Genomic DNA, 21,366 nt, shown 5'->3' with positions numbered 1-21,366 from the left:
ATCTGTATCGCAAGTTATTTAGATTGTTTTAAAAAAATAAATGATAACATTGTTAAAGTGCGTTTGTTTTACCTGTTTTAACTTGGTGTAACAGATATTTTCCGAATTAAATTCGGTAATATTGAACTTAAATTAAATTCAGATTCAGTTTTTTGGCAATATCAGCAAATAAATCACAATGAAGGTATTATTTTTTAACAATTAAAAATGTATTTTCGTTAATTGCAATCATTCATTGGTTAATGGATGATTTATTAATTCATTTATTTGATCTTGTTTTGATATACATGCATATTTTATCAAAAAAATGTTAGCATCAACATATACTCTGGCGGTAATAATTCTGAAACTTCATAATGAATCCCAGATCTTCTGTAGAGTACACTTGCATATTAGGCAGTAAAAAACGGATATGGTAATTAAAACAGTACATACATTAATTATAAATGAACGCGTAATATTGCGTTATTTATTAGTTGAAACGTTTTGATTGATTGGGTTAGCAAAGAAAACGGTCTTGGATGCATTTTCCCATGTTCTAGGTACATGTATTTAATTATTAGGTACACGCAAACCGGACTTGCTGTTAAGACAACCAACTGTTTTATATAGTCAACTGATTGACTTTTGTCTTGTGTGTACTAATATACCTAAGTAATTTGTTGCTGGAGTAGTATATCGTTCGATAAAATATGAGTTATAGGAAAATACTTGCAATGGCAAGTATTAATACTAAAATCAAGTTTTATTATATACCTTTTCCCTTTCCATTTTCAACAGATAAAATACAGATATCCTTATAAAAAGATCTGTATCACCATAATGTCTTTTTTCGACCCCGTAGCATACTAGTACGATGTGTAGTCTATGAACGTTCGTGTCGCTAAAAAGCTTGACAAAAATATCTGGGAAAACCAGTCTATCTTTTATACATAACATGACCTAATTTAACTCACAACCCAAGCAAAAAGTAAATATCCAGGTACGTGAGAATGAGCACGAAAAACATTTCCTCAGCTGAGAATCCTTCCAATCTCTAAATAATCTAGTCAACTGTTTGCCTATTTGACGATGATAAATTTTAACATTATCATTGAGCACCTCGCCCCCCCCCCCCCGCAAAAAAAAAGAAAAAAAAGAAAAAAGAAAAAAAGAAAGCGAGTTCGCATCATCGATCATGATAGTGGTTGACTAACGAAGTTTCCTCATTTCTGCATGTAATGATCGTCGGTAACAGGTCACCATAAAGCGTCCTATCATAATATTCCATATATCGTTTATGGCAATGCGGAAAAAAACACTATAATACTCCGACGATAATCTCAACAGCAATACGTTGACCATTCCTTTTGGTACGCGGAACACGGTCATCGCATTTAGTACGTAGGGTATGTACGCAAAATCATATGGCGCTTCAATATGGGGAGCGAAATCTTTCTGTTGCATAAATGCTGTTCACTATCGAGCAAAGTGTTTTTACTTGGGCACTGGTAAGTACACACCTAATGCAGAAGTCCAAGGTGAAATGGACTCGAAACCGATAATAGTAGAGCAATGTAGGTCAGTTTGTTGCTAGTGGTATATATGTTTAAGTTACAATAACTCACGTATGAATTAAAGGATATTAGACTGGGAATGTAGTTTGAGTGGCCCAAGGTGAAAACACTTGATTTTTTGTGTAACAAAAGATGAATTGATGTCCCTAGGACTACATGACTATGCACAACTGCTTTTTTTCTGGAAAACGTATCATTGATAAGGTATAACAAAATATGTTAAATATGCATAACAATCAGTGGAAAATGATATTGAACGTGCTTCTAGTATAAATGGCTGAGACAGAAATAAGTTACAAACATAAAGATTAATTAAGACTGGTAACAAAGTTTAACAAATGTTTAGGCCATTTACCCATATATCTGATTTAGCTAAGTTTAGATGTGATGTTGCACCTATTCGACTAGAAACTGGCATTATGAAGTATTATCTGAAAAATGTTGTTAACCATTGTCCAGTGTATTTATTACAGAAGTAATTATTATTATTACTATTATTATTATTGTTATTATTATTATTATTATTATTATTATTATTATTATTATTATTATTATTGTTATTATTATTATTATTATTATTATTATTATTATCATCATTATTATTATAATGCCATAGAAGAGGAATAAGAAGTAAAATATATATTTATTATATATAATAGCCCGTTAATATGAGTTAACCAGGATACTTCACAATGTTAATATAACAATGGTGACTATGTTTTTAAAATGGATTTAAATATATATATTATATCACTATTTAAAAATTTATCACTCTTGCTTGTAAATTTTTTTTTCCAATCGGTTTAATTAATAAATGCATAATGCATATTGTTTATATATATATATATATATACATATAAGTGAGACAATGAGATTATATCCTCGAAAAGTGGTTCATGTTTGGTAAACGGTGTCATTGGTAGGATGTTTTGTCAGTTATTGGACTTGTCTTCTGTATTTGATTAATTAATGAATTTCTTTTATCATCAATTAAAGAAAAGTTGGTGGAAAATACTTATTTACTGAACCAGACATAAACTCGAGTGACCGTGGCAATATTCAAGCAATAACAATAAATATTAATAATTCTTTATTATACAAACTTTGAAACCTTGATTATACGTTGAAGCTTAAAAAGATTTGTAATCCTTGCCTCCAGAGCAAAGTCGCTGCATATATTATCTTTATTTTTTTGTAGCAGAACAGCCTTCAATACTTTACTACCAAATTAAAGATTATGTTTTGTTTTATAGGCAGTTAAGAAAATACTGAAACAAACGCAATGCTATTATATTTCTAACATCAATTTCTCATTTGCATATATTTTTTCGATAACAGTTTATCATAGACAACGAGCAGTTGTAGATAATAGTAAAACACAGTAAACGAAAAGTTGTAGATCACATTCAAATATGTGAACGAACAGTTGTAGATAATGATAAAACATATTAAAAGGTTGTAGATAACAGTAAAACATAGTAAACAAACAGTTGTATATAACAGTAAAACATAGTTAACGAGCAGATGCAGATAATAGAATATTGCATTGTGTACCGTGTTTCAGAATCACTTTTTCATGTTAAAAGTATTAAATGTAATATTTGCACTGCTTTCCATAATTAACTAACTCATAACTGTTTGATAACTCACGTTGTCATAAAATATATGATGCATCTGTATAATATGTGTTTTTTTTTTAAAAAGTGTAACGTCTGAAGGATGCAACTTGTTCACTTAGCATCGCCTATAATTAACATTAATGGTCAAATGCATAATATTGACAGTATATCTTATCTGTGTGTTATGAATTTTGAAATGATCTTATGCGCGTGTATACTTCAGGGTGTTTGTTAAAAAATGTTTGTAACTGAAAAAAATAATATAAACAGAAAATGGGTGGATTCGACGGCGGTATGGGAGGAGGAGGTCGATATTATGATCAGTGATGATCGTGATTTGGTCAGTGAAAGTCCGATAAAGGCTCCTTTCCTTTCTGGCGGCAACACTGAGTTACCGTCACGCACCGTCAGCGTCTTTCACTATGTCCCTATCCTTTTGTTGATTTTTTTAAACAGTCTGATTTTTTTTATTAACATACACATATATATATATGATGATCATCACGATCGAAAACATGTCGCGAGCCTTTCGGTTCTCCATTTTTTACTCTGAATTATTGCAGAATTAACCGAACTTAACCTATTACTAACACCTTGCATGTTCTATCTCTTTTTATTCGCTATCTTTTATTAATAGTATAATGTTACGATTGATTATCCAGCTACGCATACACCACATATTATCCCGTAAGGGTGCTTGTTTCAATAAGAATCTAAGATGTAACTTGTCTGTGTACCGCGAACCAGAAAAGATGTCAACATAATGAATCACACTCACGCTAAAATGTGCTAAACATTGGGCTGTAGATTTATATTGTGTCCGGCGTGTTGTCGTTAATATGTATTTTCGCATTATCATGAAAGATAACCTGATAAACTTATTATTGCATCCCAATGCAAGTAATATCCCTTGGAGTATAATCATTAAAAACCATAACGTAGGATCAGCAACATTTGTTCTCCTAATGCAATTTTGCCATTGGAAATGACAAGTCCCCAAGGAACACCCCAACTGAAGTTGACCTCATTTGTACTTTTGTATAAAATATCTTGCCAATACAACTTTCTTATATGTACTCAACAATACACAATGCTTTTTAAAACTTTATTTTTTATAATTTTACAAATCTGTTTTAGTTTATGCGTAACACATCAGTTGTATGTGTTCACTATGTAAATGCCACACGGGTATAGGTACATACTTATTACTAAAATGAATAATAATGGTTATGTTTTTGTACATGCAAACACTCGAATTTTCTTAATTTTAATTATGTGACTGCATTAAATGCTCACACGAACCACGATTTCACTCGTACAGATAAAACACAGAATACATGTAAGCCATATCAATCACTTACAACAAACATATTTATACACCCAATATTATATCCGGTCTCTGTGAAAACTCATATAGTAACTGTCAATTAGTTTGGGAAAAAACAACAACACATAGTGAAAATTGGTAGGGATATTCACTTAAAACCCAACGTTTTAGTCAGAAGACGTCGTTACCGTCTTTGAACGATTCTGACATCATTCTATATGTTTGCAAGCGTGACGTCATTAATTCCTAGTCAATGAAATCCATCATCATACTTTTAATCAGAAGTTATATTTCGATAGCTTACTTATTGAATCTCTTAAAGTTTTAATTAAATTCGTCAATAAATACAAAAATAATAATATAAGATTTTTGTTTTTGGAATATATTAAATCTTTTTAAAGGATCCTGAAGGGAACCAAAACATGCCTAAGTTAGACATGTTTTAATTGCTGTATGACCATGTCAAAATCATTGGTTTAAGTTGTTTTATTGCATAAATTTTATGTAATGTCATTATCATAAAAAAGCAATCAGGATACTTGATCATATGATATTTTTGTCAGCCCAACCATGATATGCCATAAGTCTAGTCAAACACGCAAAAAAAATATATCATAAATTATACAGCAGTCGTGTGCAAACTTTTACAGATTAGACATACATGCACACACGTTTGAATATTTCAACTTGCATCCTGAGGTTTCAAAACACCTTCAAACAAAACTTATTTTACAAAACACGCCAAATCATGCAAACAAAAGAGAAAAATGTAACTAGTATGGTGAGATACGTGGGAGAAGACGATACAGCGGAACCCGCCCGACCGTCACCCTCAACTACGGCTATCAGCTCAATAGGGCGACTCACGCGGCCTAGCACCGGCGACCTGTAAAAGAAGAAGGGGAAAATGTGATGGAAACGTTCGTCAAGAACCGTTCAACCTCCGCATCCCCCATGAAAATTTGGACGGGCGATAATACAGGTCTCAACTCAAGGCCCCTAATCCACTACGTTGATCAGGCTAAACGGCCCCTAGCTTAAAGGCTAAATCCTAATACACCGGATTCTGCAAAACGTATTCGTTAGGGACCGGATCAAAAATATAGTTTTCAGCCTCAGACAAGTGTGTACACTTTTAAAACACACGAGCGTTAGCTCAATGAACTCACGCGGTCAAACACCGACGACCTGGCAGGCAGCCTTTCAATGGCGACCTTTAACAGAAGCTTGGTAAACTCGATAAGGTATGCTACACTTCTCAAAAGAAGACATTTGAATTAATGCACCAGTCATTTGTAACCAGCCCCCCCCCCCAGGTCCGGGGGTATACCGGGGATAGCCGGGGAAAAGGGCCGTGTTTTTACTTTCCATGTGCCCCCGCAGGGCCGGGTGACCGCGGTGGTTTTGTCATAGCGCCAAATTTAGCGGAGATTGGGCCTTATATAGAGTCTCTGTGGTGCGGGGGCATTTGGCCGGGGTTTAACCATCAGTTCGTCCCCGCAGGGCTGGGATTTTACCGGGGTTGGCTGGACCAAAAGTCAAAGTCCCGGCCATAACCCGGACCTGGGGGGGGGGGGGCGTGGTTACAATTGACCGGTGCATAATGCCGAACTAGAAATAACAGAATTGACTTATCATCAAAGAAAGACCGATGGTGAGCGAGATGGAAGAGGGACGGGGGACAATGTTAGAAATAGGAAAGACTTAGTTTCCCCATGTGTAATATCTTAATAAGTTGGCTCACAAGTCGACCTGGTATAAAAATAATGAAACGATATGATATAATCTACACCAACATACGAGAGAGAGAGAGAGAGAGAGAGAGAGAGAGAGAGAGAGAGAGAGAGAGAGAGAGAGAAATTTCAAGGACAATATGTTCAGCAAATGGTTGTACAATTAATGCACTTCAGACCATTAAATCACATGTTTGACAACGCTTGGCTGCCCATTCGTCTATACAGTACGACTACATTTATTTACACAACACTTTAAAGGCATGGTTAATGTTACTGTTAAATTTTAGACCAATAACCCGTTCTTACTTCGTTCTAAAGTGGAATGTATGTTCCCCGTTAGCCAGGCTTTGTTTTTGGAATTCGTTCCACGTCTCACCTCCGTCCATGCTTATTTCTACCAAGTGGTTAGGGTACCGCGTGTTTGTCATCAGTACGTTGCCTTCAACCCTGAAAAGTAAGCAGCGCATTTGTGCGTACTAACCTGCAAAATAGTCTTTAAAAGTACTGAGATCTTCTTAATTTAATGGCGATGTTAATATATACTCATGTTCGCAATGTTTGGTTATTTTATAGACCTACTGTTAAACAATGATCTTTTTTGTAATAAAAAATAATCAAAATTGATTAAAATGTTCTCGACAGGATCACGCTTCAAAACAGTTTTGATGAATGCATTTGTTTACTTACTGCAGTTCAGTACAAAATTACAATGTTCAGGAAACTGTATATGTGTGGCGAATAATTGAACCTTTTTAAATTAAACAATTTCTTAATACTTATTTAGTACGCAATGAAAGATTCGAACATCCGCATTCTTACATACCACATACATGCATTAGACCACACTCACCTAGCTCCCGGTGGCTCAACGAGGTAAAGAACCTGTTTCTTCTCAAGCCGAGGAAGTTCCTTGTAGCCGAGGACATCCGCGAACGCCTCCCAGTCGGAATTCCGGTATGCGTCCCGCGCGCTCCAATCTTCTATTTCCTCCCAGTTTGCACGGTGCCATGCGCGCTCGGCAAGGGCGAGAAGACGAGGGAAGGCCATGTTATGAAACTGCTCCTCTGTACGCATCACTTCCGCCCACATGCATGCCTGCAGACCTGGGGAAAAGAACAAAATGGTCTATCAATACCAGTTTCATTAAACAAATGTGACTGTCATTTCATGCAATCGTCCGTGGCTTAACGAAACGTCTTTTAAATAAGAAACACACACCGATGATATTTTCCGTCTTATTCGGCTGAGGACAAGCAGCATTTCCACACAAGTCTTCCAAGGACACAGAATTTCCCATCCGGTCCACATCCACGTTAGCAAATATGTTATCCGGCATGAGCCCAAATACTTTGTGGGCGTCGATGAAGCGGGTCGCCCAGTAATGTCCGCGACTCTCCGGGTCGGGCTCTTGTGGCATGTCAAAGTAGAGATGGGTGGCCAGAGGTAGAATCACCTGTGATAGTTTAGTATTCAGAGGTTTGGACGTACAGTGTAAGTTTTTAAATTTCTATTGGTTAAGTATATTAAGTAGGCGCATTAAGTATCCGTGAAGAAGAAGAAACCTGTATTATATTTGCTCACTAATGTTGAGATTCGAAGAGAAAAAATAATGTCAACCTAAACCTGTGCATCCGAATACCTTGTATCCAGCATCAGCGAACTCTGATGATCTTTTGGCTTTGTTCGTACCCCATCTGTTGTTCCATGGATACACAAACACACTGGAAATTAAATATATGTGCAAATTGATACATTATATATAAGAAAACAAGAGGTTTGTCTTTCGCAACGAAAATATATGAATTTCAAAACTTACTCTGACTTGAAGTCTGTTATTGGGTTTGGTTTGTCATCAGCATAAACGCCGTCTTCCCAGACACCGAGATTCAGGCCCTTGTCTGATATAATCCTTGCCACACGGTTCATAAACACCCGCTGCAACGCCACCGTGCTGAATTTTTTTTTCACATTAAACAAATGACAACTTCCAGACCCCAATTGAAGAGTAATTATTTGTGAATCAAAAACAAAGCAAATCAGACAAAACTTGAAATTACATTTCATTAAGGTTGAAGCAATATTGCCGGAAACTGTCCGAGACGTCCAAAAACTTCAGTATAAATAAGTACATGAAATGCCGCGACCCAAAGCCGGTAATTTATTACGTTCAAATCAAGGAAGTGCAAAAATGCATACACAAAACAACATAGTTAGGGATTTTTTCAAAGCATTAAAAACACGCCGGGACGAGGCATAATTAAACTTAAAAGTGACAGAGAAGCCAATTATCTCAATGACGACTGCACATAAAAGTAGTGCCTAATAATAAAAGCATTTTCGGCTGAAATGATGAATTCAATTTTTTGAGCGATAATGAGTTAATGAGGTAATTTTAAAGATAAAAAATGCCATTGAATATATATGAAAATTTATGCACGAGTTCTGGGTCCCATTTGAATAAAGATCTTTAGGCTGAAGATCGTAATTTTGTATGCGTTTTGTTTAACTGCGTTTCAGTAAAAGTATCGTAAGGACATTTATCGCAAAGATTTGACCGTAACTTTACGGATGTACATGAGCACTCTTAGAAGCGTATGGTTTACGACAAATATTATCCTTTTGAAAGGCGACCCAAGATTGTAGTAATATTGTGCGATGCACTATGCGCGTATTTTACGCGAAGTTCCAGTATGTTCATGTTCTTTAAATAACCCTTTTATGGCGTACAATAGAATCAGTTAAATGGCATTCCAAATCAATGTTTTCATCAATATTTCCAATCAGCATTACGAGAGAAACATGGAAATTGACAATAAAGAAATTTCAAACATTGCTGCTATGTACCTTAAGGTAATCCGCGTTAAAAAAAATATAGTCAGAGTAAAAACTGATGTTACGACACTTCCGATGCATAATGAAAACTACACCTTAAAGCTGCACTCTCACAGATTGAACGTTTGGACCACCTTTTTTATTTTTTTGTCTTGGAACGAGCCAATTTATGCGAAAATGCATGGAAACCAGTCATATAAGCCTGCTGAAAAAATAAGATCGCAGATTTTTGTATTAAAGTGCAAAAATTGATGCTTTTTGCATTTTCTTAAACCGTTTGCAACGCTTTTAGTCATAAAATATTTATTTTCGAACTGAAAGTTCCGCATCCCAGAAAGTTAGTCCAGCCAAATTAACATACATTATATCAAATGTTATAGGACGTTTGTGAACGATATAAGTATTTTGCGAATAAAATACTTCATTGATAGCACTGTATTCGCTACGTACACTTGGCGGTTACCATTCAAACGACGACAACTCACTTGTTTTAAAACGTTTTTGCGCAGTCGAGGGTGGGTGACAAGCGGCAAAAAACGAACTCGCCATTTTATGATCATTTTTTTTCACTTGTATTGCAAGTTACCTGCTTGCTGTAGTGAACGACGAATTCGTATGAATGAAAATGTTCTATTAAAAATCTCAATAATTACAAAACATCTTACTCCTTGCCGCGAAGGTCCACGTTATCGAAGCACTCTCTGGATTCATCCCAGGATCCACGTGCCACCTCGTCTCCGCCCATGTGAAATATGCGCAATGGTTGAACAGGCCTATGAATTTCTTTCAGGCCGTTCACTACCCGCTCTACGAATCTGATAAACAAAAAAAACACCAGAAATGCAAAGAGGATTTAAGACAATTCAGACAGTCCCAGACCTTCGCTATAATGTATTTCCAATCGGGTCGAGTTTAGCGTTAGGCAACACTAAACAGTATTAGTGTTATAATGCATAAATAAAAGCGAAAATGTTGTTATTCCGGACAATTATATTGCTGTAGTGATCCAATTTATGCTTGAATGTTATCACCCCGTTTTAATGTACAACTTACTATCAATTATTTTAAAACTTATTTTCCAGTTGATCCCGTGTTGTTGCTGAAAATCGTTTTAAAAATAAATGTTTTATTAAAAAAATATGAATACAGTACCTGTACGTAGAGTTCATGCATGGATTCATCGCGTTCTTTAACCATTTTTGCACACTGTAAACACTTGAGTTAAACTTGTGGTCATAAAGCAGCCACGACTGCGGTAATGGCCCATATGCGTGACTCTCCATGAAGTCAATATCATCCTCTCTCTTTTCCATCACAGTGATTGCTGCAGCTGAGTGTCCCGGCATGTCGATCTCTGGTATAACTTCTATGTGCCTGGACATAGCGTAATCGAGAATCTCTCTGTAATCGTCGACGGTGTAAAAGCCCGACCCTAATGTATCCGTATCAGGCCCTGAGCCTAGCTGGGGCACAACACATTCATCGTCGTATTCGCTGTGGCATCGTTTGCTTGCAATCTATTGAAATTGATTTCTGATAATTTTGCTACATTCAAATCATATTAAAGTATTTATATGCACACCAATTTAGGTCACCAAATAATTATTCATCGTAGTGGTTAAAACAACCATACGCCGCATTTAAGCTGGAATTGTTTATTTAAGTCAAGGGCCATTACTATTAAACTGTATAAGAATGTGTAAAATGACACACAAATTTCATATTAATCGTTATTTGTATACAATCTACCTTTCCAGCTAAGACAATTGCAGGTATGTGATAAAGAAGTTCAAGGCTAGATCAGTAAGAATTTAAATTTTCGCGAGCGTTTAAAGGACCGCCTTTTGTCACCCATCCGACACACCCCATGTGTAAGATTTTGCGTTGACAATGTGTCAGTCAATGCAGTTGTATTCTTAGTCATTTACTAACTTAAGATTTAAGATTTCACTACATATTATCTAACTATTACTTCCTAAAACGTTTCATGATTGTATGTACACTAATGTTGGAGCTACATGAAACACAATATTGTTCAACTGGATGTGACCGGACGTGACGGAAGCAACCCCTTTAAGGCCCACATACTTAACTATCTGCGGTGCAGATTGAACGATTCCGGTTATCAAACAACAAAATTATAAATTCAAACTGAAATCGATACAATTTTTTCCAGCACTGGTATTATGACAAGTACAAATGACGTATTCAAAAGCACTATATTTCCACACATTTCGTTTATTATTATTATTATTATTATTATTATTATTATTATTATTATTATTATTATTATTATATGCACGAATTTGTTTAATGTTGAAGTTCTGTCTATAGTACGTCTTGAGTTCTCAAGCGTGAAAACACTTCCCCGTACAGCAATACATTGACGCATATATATTTTTAAAGGTAAAACCCTGTCTAAGTTATGTTTCTTGATTTATTTATTGATATACTTACCTCCGTCAATTCAGGTATACCGGGTATTTCTATCCTCCAGGCTTCGTCGTCGCTCAGATGAAGGTGAAGCTTGTTCAGTTTATACGTGGCCATCACATCGATAAACTTCAATATCCAATTCTTCGGTTTAAAATTGCGTGCCACATCTAACATAACACCACGATATCCAAACCTATTGGATAAAGATTAAATCGGCATCGTTAAATATTTTATCAATAAAAAAAGTAAAATCCTTTTCTATTGCTTCACCAAGAGTGCCGAATATCCATTGAATATAATTTATTTGAATAAAAAATAGATATGTTACATCGTTTTAAATGTGTCATTGAATGAAATGTCTTGTAGAATGGATACAATAGGAAAAACAAGAAACATTATTTCTATTATACATTTAGTTTTCTTTAAAGTTTATACCTCGGCGCGTCTTTGATAGTAGCTTTAGGAATCTGTCTATCATTGTCTTCCACAAGCGATAGCAAGGTCTGTGCCCCATAAAATGCCCCGGAGGCTTCTTGGGCCTGTATGACGACAGTGTGTGTCTCTGGACTGATGTTTATCTCGTATGCGTCACTTCCGCCTATATTCTGCTTCATTTCGAATTTGATTTGTTTTGACGAATCCTGTGCAGTTGCTACAATGTTTACTTCAAGCATCCCTGCAACAATAAAATAATAATTTTAACTAGGTCAAGGAACTAAATTCAGCCCAAAGTGTATCCGATGCTTTTGGGATTTTATTTGTAATTTTATAATAAACTGCATCAACTGAGAAAATACTAATGGTAATTTGCCTTTACCTGCTAGAAACTGACTTTCTCTTTTAAATTCCTGTGATTCTACAACTACGAATAAATTATCAATGTGAGTGGTTTCGTGTTCGGAAAATGATGACTTCATTGGAGTTGGTACAACCCGATATACTGGTTTAGATGAAGGGTCTCTGCGAAGAATATCATATCTCTCTGGAGCCGTATAGGGATCAAACCTGTCTTCCCGTGTTCTTTTCCATTTTGCCGCGGTGTCAAATTTGCCCACATAGCTCAAAGTCTCGCTCTTCGTTGCTTTGAGTTTCATTGCTTTCATACCAGGAGCAGTCACAAACCAGTTTGGCATATTGTCCGTTCGGCTGACCATCCACCACTTGTTATTGTATATGCACGGATTAAGACTTTGCATGGCAGGAATTCCCGGGAAGGAACCAGGTGTTGGTTCGATGTAGAACAGACCACCGTTAACATGTCCTATAGAAAGGCCACAGCTCAACTTGCTGGCTTTTGCACCGTAAAGACTGAAAACATGGATTTATAACATAAGTCTAATCATACTATACACTTAATTAATGATGTATTATACATAAAAACACGAATGCACATGTAACCGGGGAATTTAATGATACAGTATAGTCCGGGTCTATGCAAGTTTATTCGTAGCTATATAAAATGAGTCTTAAACAAATATAACATTCAAATAATAATTCAGACAATAATTACAAAGCTTAAATGCCTATCCAATGAATGTATGAATTGATATCTATTAATTGATAGTAATAAAACCAGCAAGTACAAACGTTGTGGTAATAGTTTACACGAGATGATTTATACAGTGATCGAGGTGATCGAATCGACCGACAATGACAAGAAAAGACGACAGGAATGGTTATATTTGATTTCAGACACAACACGCCCCATATTATTACTTTTTATAGAATACAAACTAGTTTGTCCACTCTTTCTAAATATTATATTTATCCACACTGACAAAAACAATCACACATTCTGCCACACACATGAAGATTAAAACTGAATTCCTTGTATGCTCGTAATTGACCAACTGTCATACGCACTTATCAGGCATCACTGATATCATTTACAAGACTGAAAACATTATTTCAATAATGTTTAGATATTGTCAAACCCATTTATATCGGATTCGTCTGGAGGACGAGAGATACTAAAAATACATACAGTTCTATCTTACCTGTAAAAGTAAATTCTCCAAGCACCAGACGGTATGTTCATAGATCCGTTGTTGGTCAGCTCTAGCTTAATCCTCATATAGTTATCGTCGTCTTTGTTAAGGTTATCAACGACTTCAACATGGATAAGAAGGTTTTCAGCGATGTAATTCAACATGTATTGTTCAACCACCGGACGAGCTACTTCTGTAATGCAGGAACACATCGAGTTATACTTTTTATTGAAACAAGAACAATAGCAGCAAAAACAACATATCCACTACCAACAACAAGAACAACAAGAACAACAAGATCGATAACAAAAACAACAATATATTTTACACTAAAATGTTAGACTTAAGTTGATGTAAGGGTTTCTTAATCAAATTTATTAGCGACACAAAATGATGGCACATATTACGGACAAATGTGTAACCTTTATCGAGCGATAGCATGATACAAATAAATCATATTTGGTAAAATATTCAAGGAAGAAATACCTTTATTGAGCGTTATTGAACGGCTATACCTCGTTTTATCACCATTCCTAGAAAAAAAGGAGTTTATAATATCGAATAGCAGAATAATAAGCACTTGAATTATAAACAATCACAAGCGATATTTTTAATCATGATAACGTAATATTAAAGGCTGTTACCTAAATGTGGTTCTCAGTTTAACAGAATGCCAATCGCCTTCAGATTTAACCACTGTGGAGCGATTAGGATTGTTGACTATCTCTTCAGGCACTTGTTGCCAGGAAGTGCCGTTGTCTTTGCTCACTTCTACTCCGAGTCCAGGATATGTTGTTGAGACTTGCATTTCTCCATTTTCCAATAGCCTACAAATATAAAAAAAAAACGTTTGTAAAAACATATTTTTTTTCAATATATCATTTTTTTTTAAAATGTCGAAATTGTCAGTATGGAAACAATAAAACATGACACTTTATTCTTAAATCTGAACTTACCACAAATAAAATGTCGCTTATGGCTATCACATAGTTTAATATAAAAAATATTTAACTTCATAATGCTTATATCCTAAAGTTCATACAAGTTGAGTGTATGGAATGTACCTTGCACCAGGAGGTGGAACACGAAATGATATGCCAAGATCGTCAAGACGTTTGAATTCTCTCATTCCAAGCGCCTTCGAAAATGTTATCCATTCGTTTTCAAAAACTTCAATATTGTCACTTTGATCTTCGAAAGAGGCCTTATGCCAGGACCTTTCAGCTAACGCAAGAAGTCGAGGATATATCATATAATCCATGTTCTGACTTGTTCTTACAGTCTCACTCCACAATGCACCTTGCATTCCTAACACACAAAAACACACAAAAGAAGTAGTATAAATGACAAACAAATGAGCAATTTTCCAAAAAAAGGAGATAGAATGAGAAACATATCTTTGAAATTTCATAAAGATAACGGTAATATTTATTTTTTCATTCTACGTATAACAGCATATAAAACTAGACAGACATTAAAGATCATGCATAAAGCAACAATAAAACATACCAATAACATTTTCTGGTTTCTTCAGAAGGGTGCATTTAGACATGTCCTCTCCACATATTTCAAGTTTTGATAAAGGTCCCCCTGATCTATCTTCAAAAATGTTATCATACAAGGACTCGGGCATAAACCGAAACACTTTTTTAGTATCTGTAAATCGGGTCGCCCAGTAAAGTCCCCTCTCTTCTGGATCCGGCTCTTGTGGATGGTCAAAGTACAAATTAGTTGCTTGGGTGAGAATAACCTGAAATAAGAGAAAAACACAATTATTTTTTCTTTTCATATTTATTTTTTATTTTACTTATTTTTCTAAACAATCATGCAGGAATGGTAAAATTGAAAAACACAGACAACATGACTAACCTTAAATCCAGCATTGGCAAATTTGTATGCATTGCTTCCACCACCCCATTCCCAGATATTGTTCCACGTATTGACAAACAACTCAGCGTTGGAAAATTCACTGATCGGAATAGGTTCTGGACTGGATTGTCCATTTAGGAACCCATCGTCCCATCCGCTAAGTTTAACCTTTTTTGCAGCTGCTATTTCAGCAACCCGCGTAACAAAATATTTCTTCAAACCTAAATTGCCAAGAAAAAGAAACACAATCGTTTGCCCATGAGATAAACAAACTCTTAACGCAAATGAAACACTATGAAACGAAAACCATTTACATTCGATTTGGTATACTGTGAGTATACACATAATGATGGAAACAAAATTACAAGGACATTTTTAACGTTGCGAATGTTAAGTGGCACATTGTCAAAGGCCTAACATACACTGAACTAGACACACATACCGTCACAATGTGCAGAACTATTAAATATAAGTTCAAATATAGTTAAAACAATCGTTGGGGTAACTGACCATGTGTAACATTATATTTCGGGTTGATTGTTAAAAACTTCTGACACAAAGGCGAGTGTTTCCATGCTTCCTTTGCAACTTCATCCCCGCCAAAATGGTATATTTCTAGTGGTTGTATGTCCTTGTGCATGTTTTTTATCTCATCAATTATCTTCTCTATGAACTTATATGTAGAATCAATACATGGATTGATAGCGTTGTCTCGCCAGTTTTGAACTGATCTATAAAATGATACATCATCTGGATCAACCAGACGGTATTCCTTTGCAGAAGTTTCGTCTCCATTCATTTTGAATTTATTGTATCTATATTCCATGGAAACAACAGCTGCATGACAGTGTCCAGGTGTATCGAACTCAGGAACAACCGTTATAAAGTGTTTTTTAGCAAATCTAAGCAAGTCCTTGTATTCCGCCGTCGTGTAATAACCTGTACCAGAGGAATTGGCAAATGGACCTGATCCAAATTGTGGTATAATGCATTGTGTTTCATTCAAATCGTGACATCGACGACTTCCAATCTGGCAATATATACCACAATTATATAGTAATATATCGAATATCGAATGACAATGTTAGACTAGAATGACTGGAATGACGTTTTTTTTTTAAATTTCATACCTTAGTAAGTTCTGGAAGGCCAGGAATTTCTATTCTCCATCCCTCATCATCTGTGAGATGTAGATGAAGTAGATTCATTTTGTACATGGACATGGCTTGAATAAGTCTTTTCACGTCTTGAAGAGTGTGAAAGTTTCTTGCCACATCTAAGTGCATACCTCGCCACTCGTATCGTGGGGCGTCCTCAATTGTCATTGAAGGAATGTAGACTCGATTCGTGTCATCGATTATGGCTCGTAAGGACTGTACAGCATAGAACATGCCTTGAGGTGTACTGCTTTGTAAAACAATAGTTTTGTGTTCAGCTTCAATCTGCAATAAATATGCTTGTCCAGGCAGTGTGATGTTTTTTATAAGCTTAATTAACATTGGACCATCACTTACTGAGGAATCGACTTTGAAGATTTCTGAAAAACAGAAACAAATTTAAAATGTAAAGAAAAAAAACAACGGTCATGGTCAGGTTAACTTCAAATTAAACGATGATTTAAATACAACACATATAAACACACAATTGTCGATAAGGATGTCAAACCTTTCATATATTTAGCAATTTCGATGAAAGCTCCATCAACATCAAACACTTTCCACGAATAATCAAACACAATAAGTGGTCCATCTTCCTGACGTTCTATGTTCTTAGGGCTTGGTATGACAACCGATTCCTTACAAAAGTCATCCAAGAAACAAATCAACTATTCATTGTTTATTTTAATGAAATTAAAAGACCTCATAAAATGTTTTATATAGAATTACCGATAAAGTAATTAACAATTTGGAGATGTTCTTATTCACTTGTTGAAATGGAAATTAGATATATTTTGTCAAACCTTTAAATTAAATACGTGCCTCGCTTACTATTGTCAAGAAAAAGCAATTATTCGATTTCTTGTTCGAAATATGGATAAGCAAACATTTGTTTACTATTTTTTTATTCGATTTATTATATAAAGTTTAGTAATACCTCTCGGCTCCCTACAAATCGGAACTTCGACCAACGATCTTGCGGGCTGTATGGGTTATACCGGTCTTCCCTTTTGCGTTTCCATTGCCTTATGTCACCGAAATCCTCAACATAATCAAGATCAAAAGACAATGTTGATTGAACAACACGTGGTTTGACACTCTCAGTGTCAGATGAAACATACCACAATGGCATAAAATCGGTCTTTGCAACCGCCCAATACTGAACGACCACATTATACACCCTTTTTTTACCCGGTGAAATCGGAGCAAAGCCCGGGATTGGCTTCATATAATACAAATCTCCTTGTACGACTCCAAACTGAACGTTTTCAATGTTCATGTCAACTGTTTTATTATTTTCATGTTGAAAACTGTCAGGAAACGCCATCAACATGCTGTGGAAATATAGCGTCCATCCTACATCAGGAATCGGTGATTGTCCGACATTTTTTAGAGTTGTTTGCACGATATGCCTGTTCCCATCGTTTCTCAGATTGTCTAGGACCTTGACATGAATCTGTAGACTGGACGCTAACTCATCAAGCTCCCCCTGATTTAGACCTTCGGCGTGATCTTAATGAATAAATAAAAATGAACAATACAATACATAAATATATTCTGTTATCAACGACCGGTAAATATTTGATGTGGATAGGTTGTCTCTACGCATATAATTGGGTATATTGTTCATGTTCTACATGAAATAGAAGAGCCCTAAATAAGGGCGCAGCCCGATAAAGGCCTTTTATCATTGACAAGAAGTTTAAATCAGTGCCTACAAACGTTAAAGACATAGAACTTAAACCTGGTTTTACCTTATATTTTAAACAATGAACTTTTAGAATTCTGTTTCTTTTTCTTACCTTGATGACTTCATAGACATTTTTTTTATACAATTCACCCAAATCTAATAAATCACATTTATCGAACATTTATAAAGTATAAAGAAAATATTGTTAATGGTAATTAACCTTGTGTACCATCGTAACAAAACGTGTCCAAATGTGCTAAGAGAGAGAAATTCTCTATATTTTTGTGCATGTTTGAACTTTATATTTTATTGAAAATGTTATATCTAGTGATAAACTTTGATTAAGTTAGGAGAGTGATTTCGTTCTGAATTGCTCAATATTTGCCAAACACTCTTATAAGAAATATAAGCATCAACTATGATACAACCTTTCTTATTAACACATGTAAAGTCTGGGATGTCATTGATTATCCATATGTTTGGCATAATGCTAATACTTCTCGCCGCATTTAATTTACAGTAACATCGATAGAATTTCTTGAATGTTCATATCTATTGTATAAAAGATCAGAATATTTAATGAGTGGTGGTACATTATCAATATGAACAACACTGTCATTTTCACCACCCGTTTTAGCGTTTAAGCCTCCAGTTATAATTATATCAGAACCCGCTTAGCTCTTTTCTACTTGAAACTGTTCAAGATTTTGTAAAGCGGATTAAGCATATGGCGAGATAATAGAGAATTTTTTTGGAGAAGATAGAATCATACATATATTATGCCCTTCGAAATAATTGTTTACGCACTCTCAAGGCAACTCCGTACTCAAGTTTTCGATTTGCACGATTTACAAATTTAGATAACATTTTTCTTACCAAAAGGGTCACTTCCCCCAAATTCCTTCCACTAACTTTGGACAACTTTCATTTATTGCGCGCAGTATCTTCTGTAAACGCTTTAAATGTCATTTTTGGGATCACTGATACTCACATAGAACATGTCAATCTGTTCGCATCAAACCTGTTCAAATGTTGCTCTAATTCATTAAGCCTCTCTATTTTTTAATGTTTCATTCACAATAATCCCACTTCAGTATGGAGTTCATTTGTATAAAAAAATACATTGGAGACATTATCTAAGTTTTAATTCAAGTTTACGTCTGATTGTTTAAGCTCAATATAATCAACTTTTGCTAAGGTATCATTAATTTCCTTTTAAACTTGTTGATATTGTTCTTAGACATGAACTTTCAGTTTTAACAGCAGCTTTGATTTATCTTTAGCCTCATTTAGAGCTTTTAATATAATGATTGTCCTCTGTCGAGCCTGGATTGAGTTCTACACCACATGATTAAAAAGTAAGATTACGCCATGAATATAGAGCAATCTCTTGTCCGTTCCCACAGGTTTCAACAGGTTGAGACAGTAGATGTCATGCCGCAAAGATCACCAGAGCAAGAGAGTCGTGTAGTAGGCACTCATTTTGTAAAAAGAAAAGGTAGCTAGCGTTCTTATTTGGTACTGGCGTCCAATTTGATCACATATAGAAGCAAAACAAGTTATTAGTTTAGACACCCAGAATATTAAGGTTCTAAGGCGTATATCACCAACCACTGTATATTTGCTGTACTGCCTACACTTTATGGTTTTTAATGGCACCAAAGACGCTGATCTGTACCCGATACTGCTGTTTTGTAATCCCCATTGTGTAATCAAACGCCAATACTTCATTGTAATCTTTATAATACTGATCATTTAAATACTTGTACTGCGCATACACACCGTACCGTTATTGTTCCGAGCGACTTCTTTCGACTCCTATCGTCTTCATATGTTGACAATGCATCCAATTATCCACTAACAGCGCACGTAAATTGATGATTTAAAGTAAAATCAAATTTAATTCATAATTTATCGGGTGCAGCTCTAAATAAATCTGACCACAATTGAATATTGAAACCTAAATTCTCAGCCAATGAAATTGCAAATAGGCAAACATTACGTACTAGGCCTTATCATTAAGAAATTGAATTGTCGCGGGTTTGAAGGTCCGCCTACTTCCACCCATCCAATACACACTCCCTGCGTCAGTGTTTGTGTTGACCATGTGTCAGCCAACGAGGGAGTATCCTAAGACACTTAGATGACCTGAAGTAATATTTAAATTATCAAGAAGGGCTCGCTTGCTACGCTCACTTCCCATTCTTATTTATTAAAATTTTACTTCATTTCATCACACTATTACATAATAGCTAGGGATTTATAAACAATAACTCTCTCAGCTAATGTTTAAATGCAAAAAGGTTTTATATTTAAATACTTCGGCACTATCGAGACAAATAAAAAGTTCATGAGCCAGATTATTGACGTAAATAAGATATGTAAATATATTAACCGAACACCGCTTAGTTGTGCGTGTTACCTAATCATTCACTACACCATCCTTTAAACAATATTTGAATGTATGTAGTATTTTAGTTTAGTTTAAATGAAAATCTGTTTTACAACATTACTCTTTTCTTACTGGATGTTTTGAAAATCGGTTTTGATTGTGTTTTCATAGTCATATTTATTATATCATGAATGAATCTACTTCAAATATATCCAAATATGAAACAATAATATGTATTGTTTACATTAATTCAAATAAAAATTGAATGCTTGTCAAGGAACTGATGTTTGAAAAGAATCTTTTGTTGACAAATTTCTTTCTCTGATTTACATCTAGCACATGTTCAGTATGACATACATATATAACATGAATTAAAACTCATTTAATAGTCTCTTACCTATGAGTACAAGGCAAATTATACTTATAATCCATGTTTTTCGTAAAATGTATTTCATTGTACTAGCGTCTTGCAACACGTTAAGGTTTTAAACGTAATTTCACAAAACTCCATAAACAAAGATTTGTAGATTGCCTCTCACTTAAAGTTGCTTGAAAAAAGTAATTAAAAATCAACATCCATCGTCTTCTACCGTATGACTGACAAGACAAGTGAGCCTATCGTTCATGGTAATATAAACAGTGTATAAAATGAATACGAGGAAAGATGTATATTCTCCCTACATCATAGTAAACAGTCTTTAAACGCCCCAGGCCTTAAAACATGACAATGAGTATTACCTAATTGTCGGACGTTGAAGGATGCA

At 35.1% G+C, this 21,366-nt stretch overlaps 1 protein-coding gene across 1 annotated transcript; it reads right to left on the bottom strand.

Moving 5' to 3' along the window:
- Positions 1–4,269: 4,269 nt before the first annotated feature.
- Positions 4,270–21,235, bottom strand: LOC128223698 (uncharacterized). Its single transcript, XM_052933019.1, has 22 exons — positions 21,000–21,235; positions 17,458–18,032; positions 17,029–17,158; positions 16,494–16,900; positions 15,874–16,393; positions 15,364–15,584; positions 15,004–15,244; positions 14,559–14,802; positions 14,139–14,321; positions 13,981–14,027; positions 13,504–13,687; positions 12,324–12,814; positions 11,942–12,182; positions 11,528–11,699; positions 10,223–10,587; positions 9,736–9,885; positions 8,055–8,189; positions 7,878–7,959; positions 7,457–7,691; positions 7,089–7,341; positions 6,545–6,685; positions 4,270–5,388 (listed from the first exon to the last, which is right to left on the bottom strand). Exons 1-22 carry the CDS (start codon positions 21,055–21,057, stop codon positions 5,232–5,234), a joined length of 5,232 nt encoding a protein of 1,743 aa, XP_052788979.1. The 5' UTR covers positions 21,058–21,235; the 3' UTR covers positions 4,270–5,231.
- Positions 21,236–21,366: the final 131 nt, after the last annotated feature.

Source organism: Mya arenaria, chromosome 2 (assembly GCF_026914265.1).
Source record: "Mya arenaria isolate MELC-2E11 chromosome 2, ASM2691426v1".
In the NCBI taxonomy this organism is placed as follows: domain Eukaryota; kingdom Metazoa; phylum Mollusca; class Bivalvia; order Myida; family Myidae; genus Mya; species Mya arenaria.
Note: the sequence above shows the minus strand (reverse complement) of the source record. Positions and strands in the feature narration are given on the sequence as shown.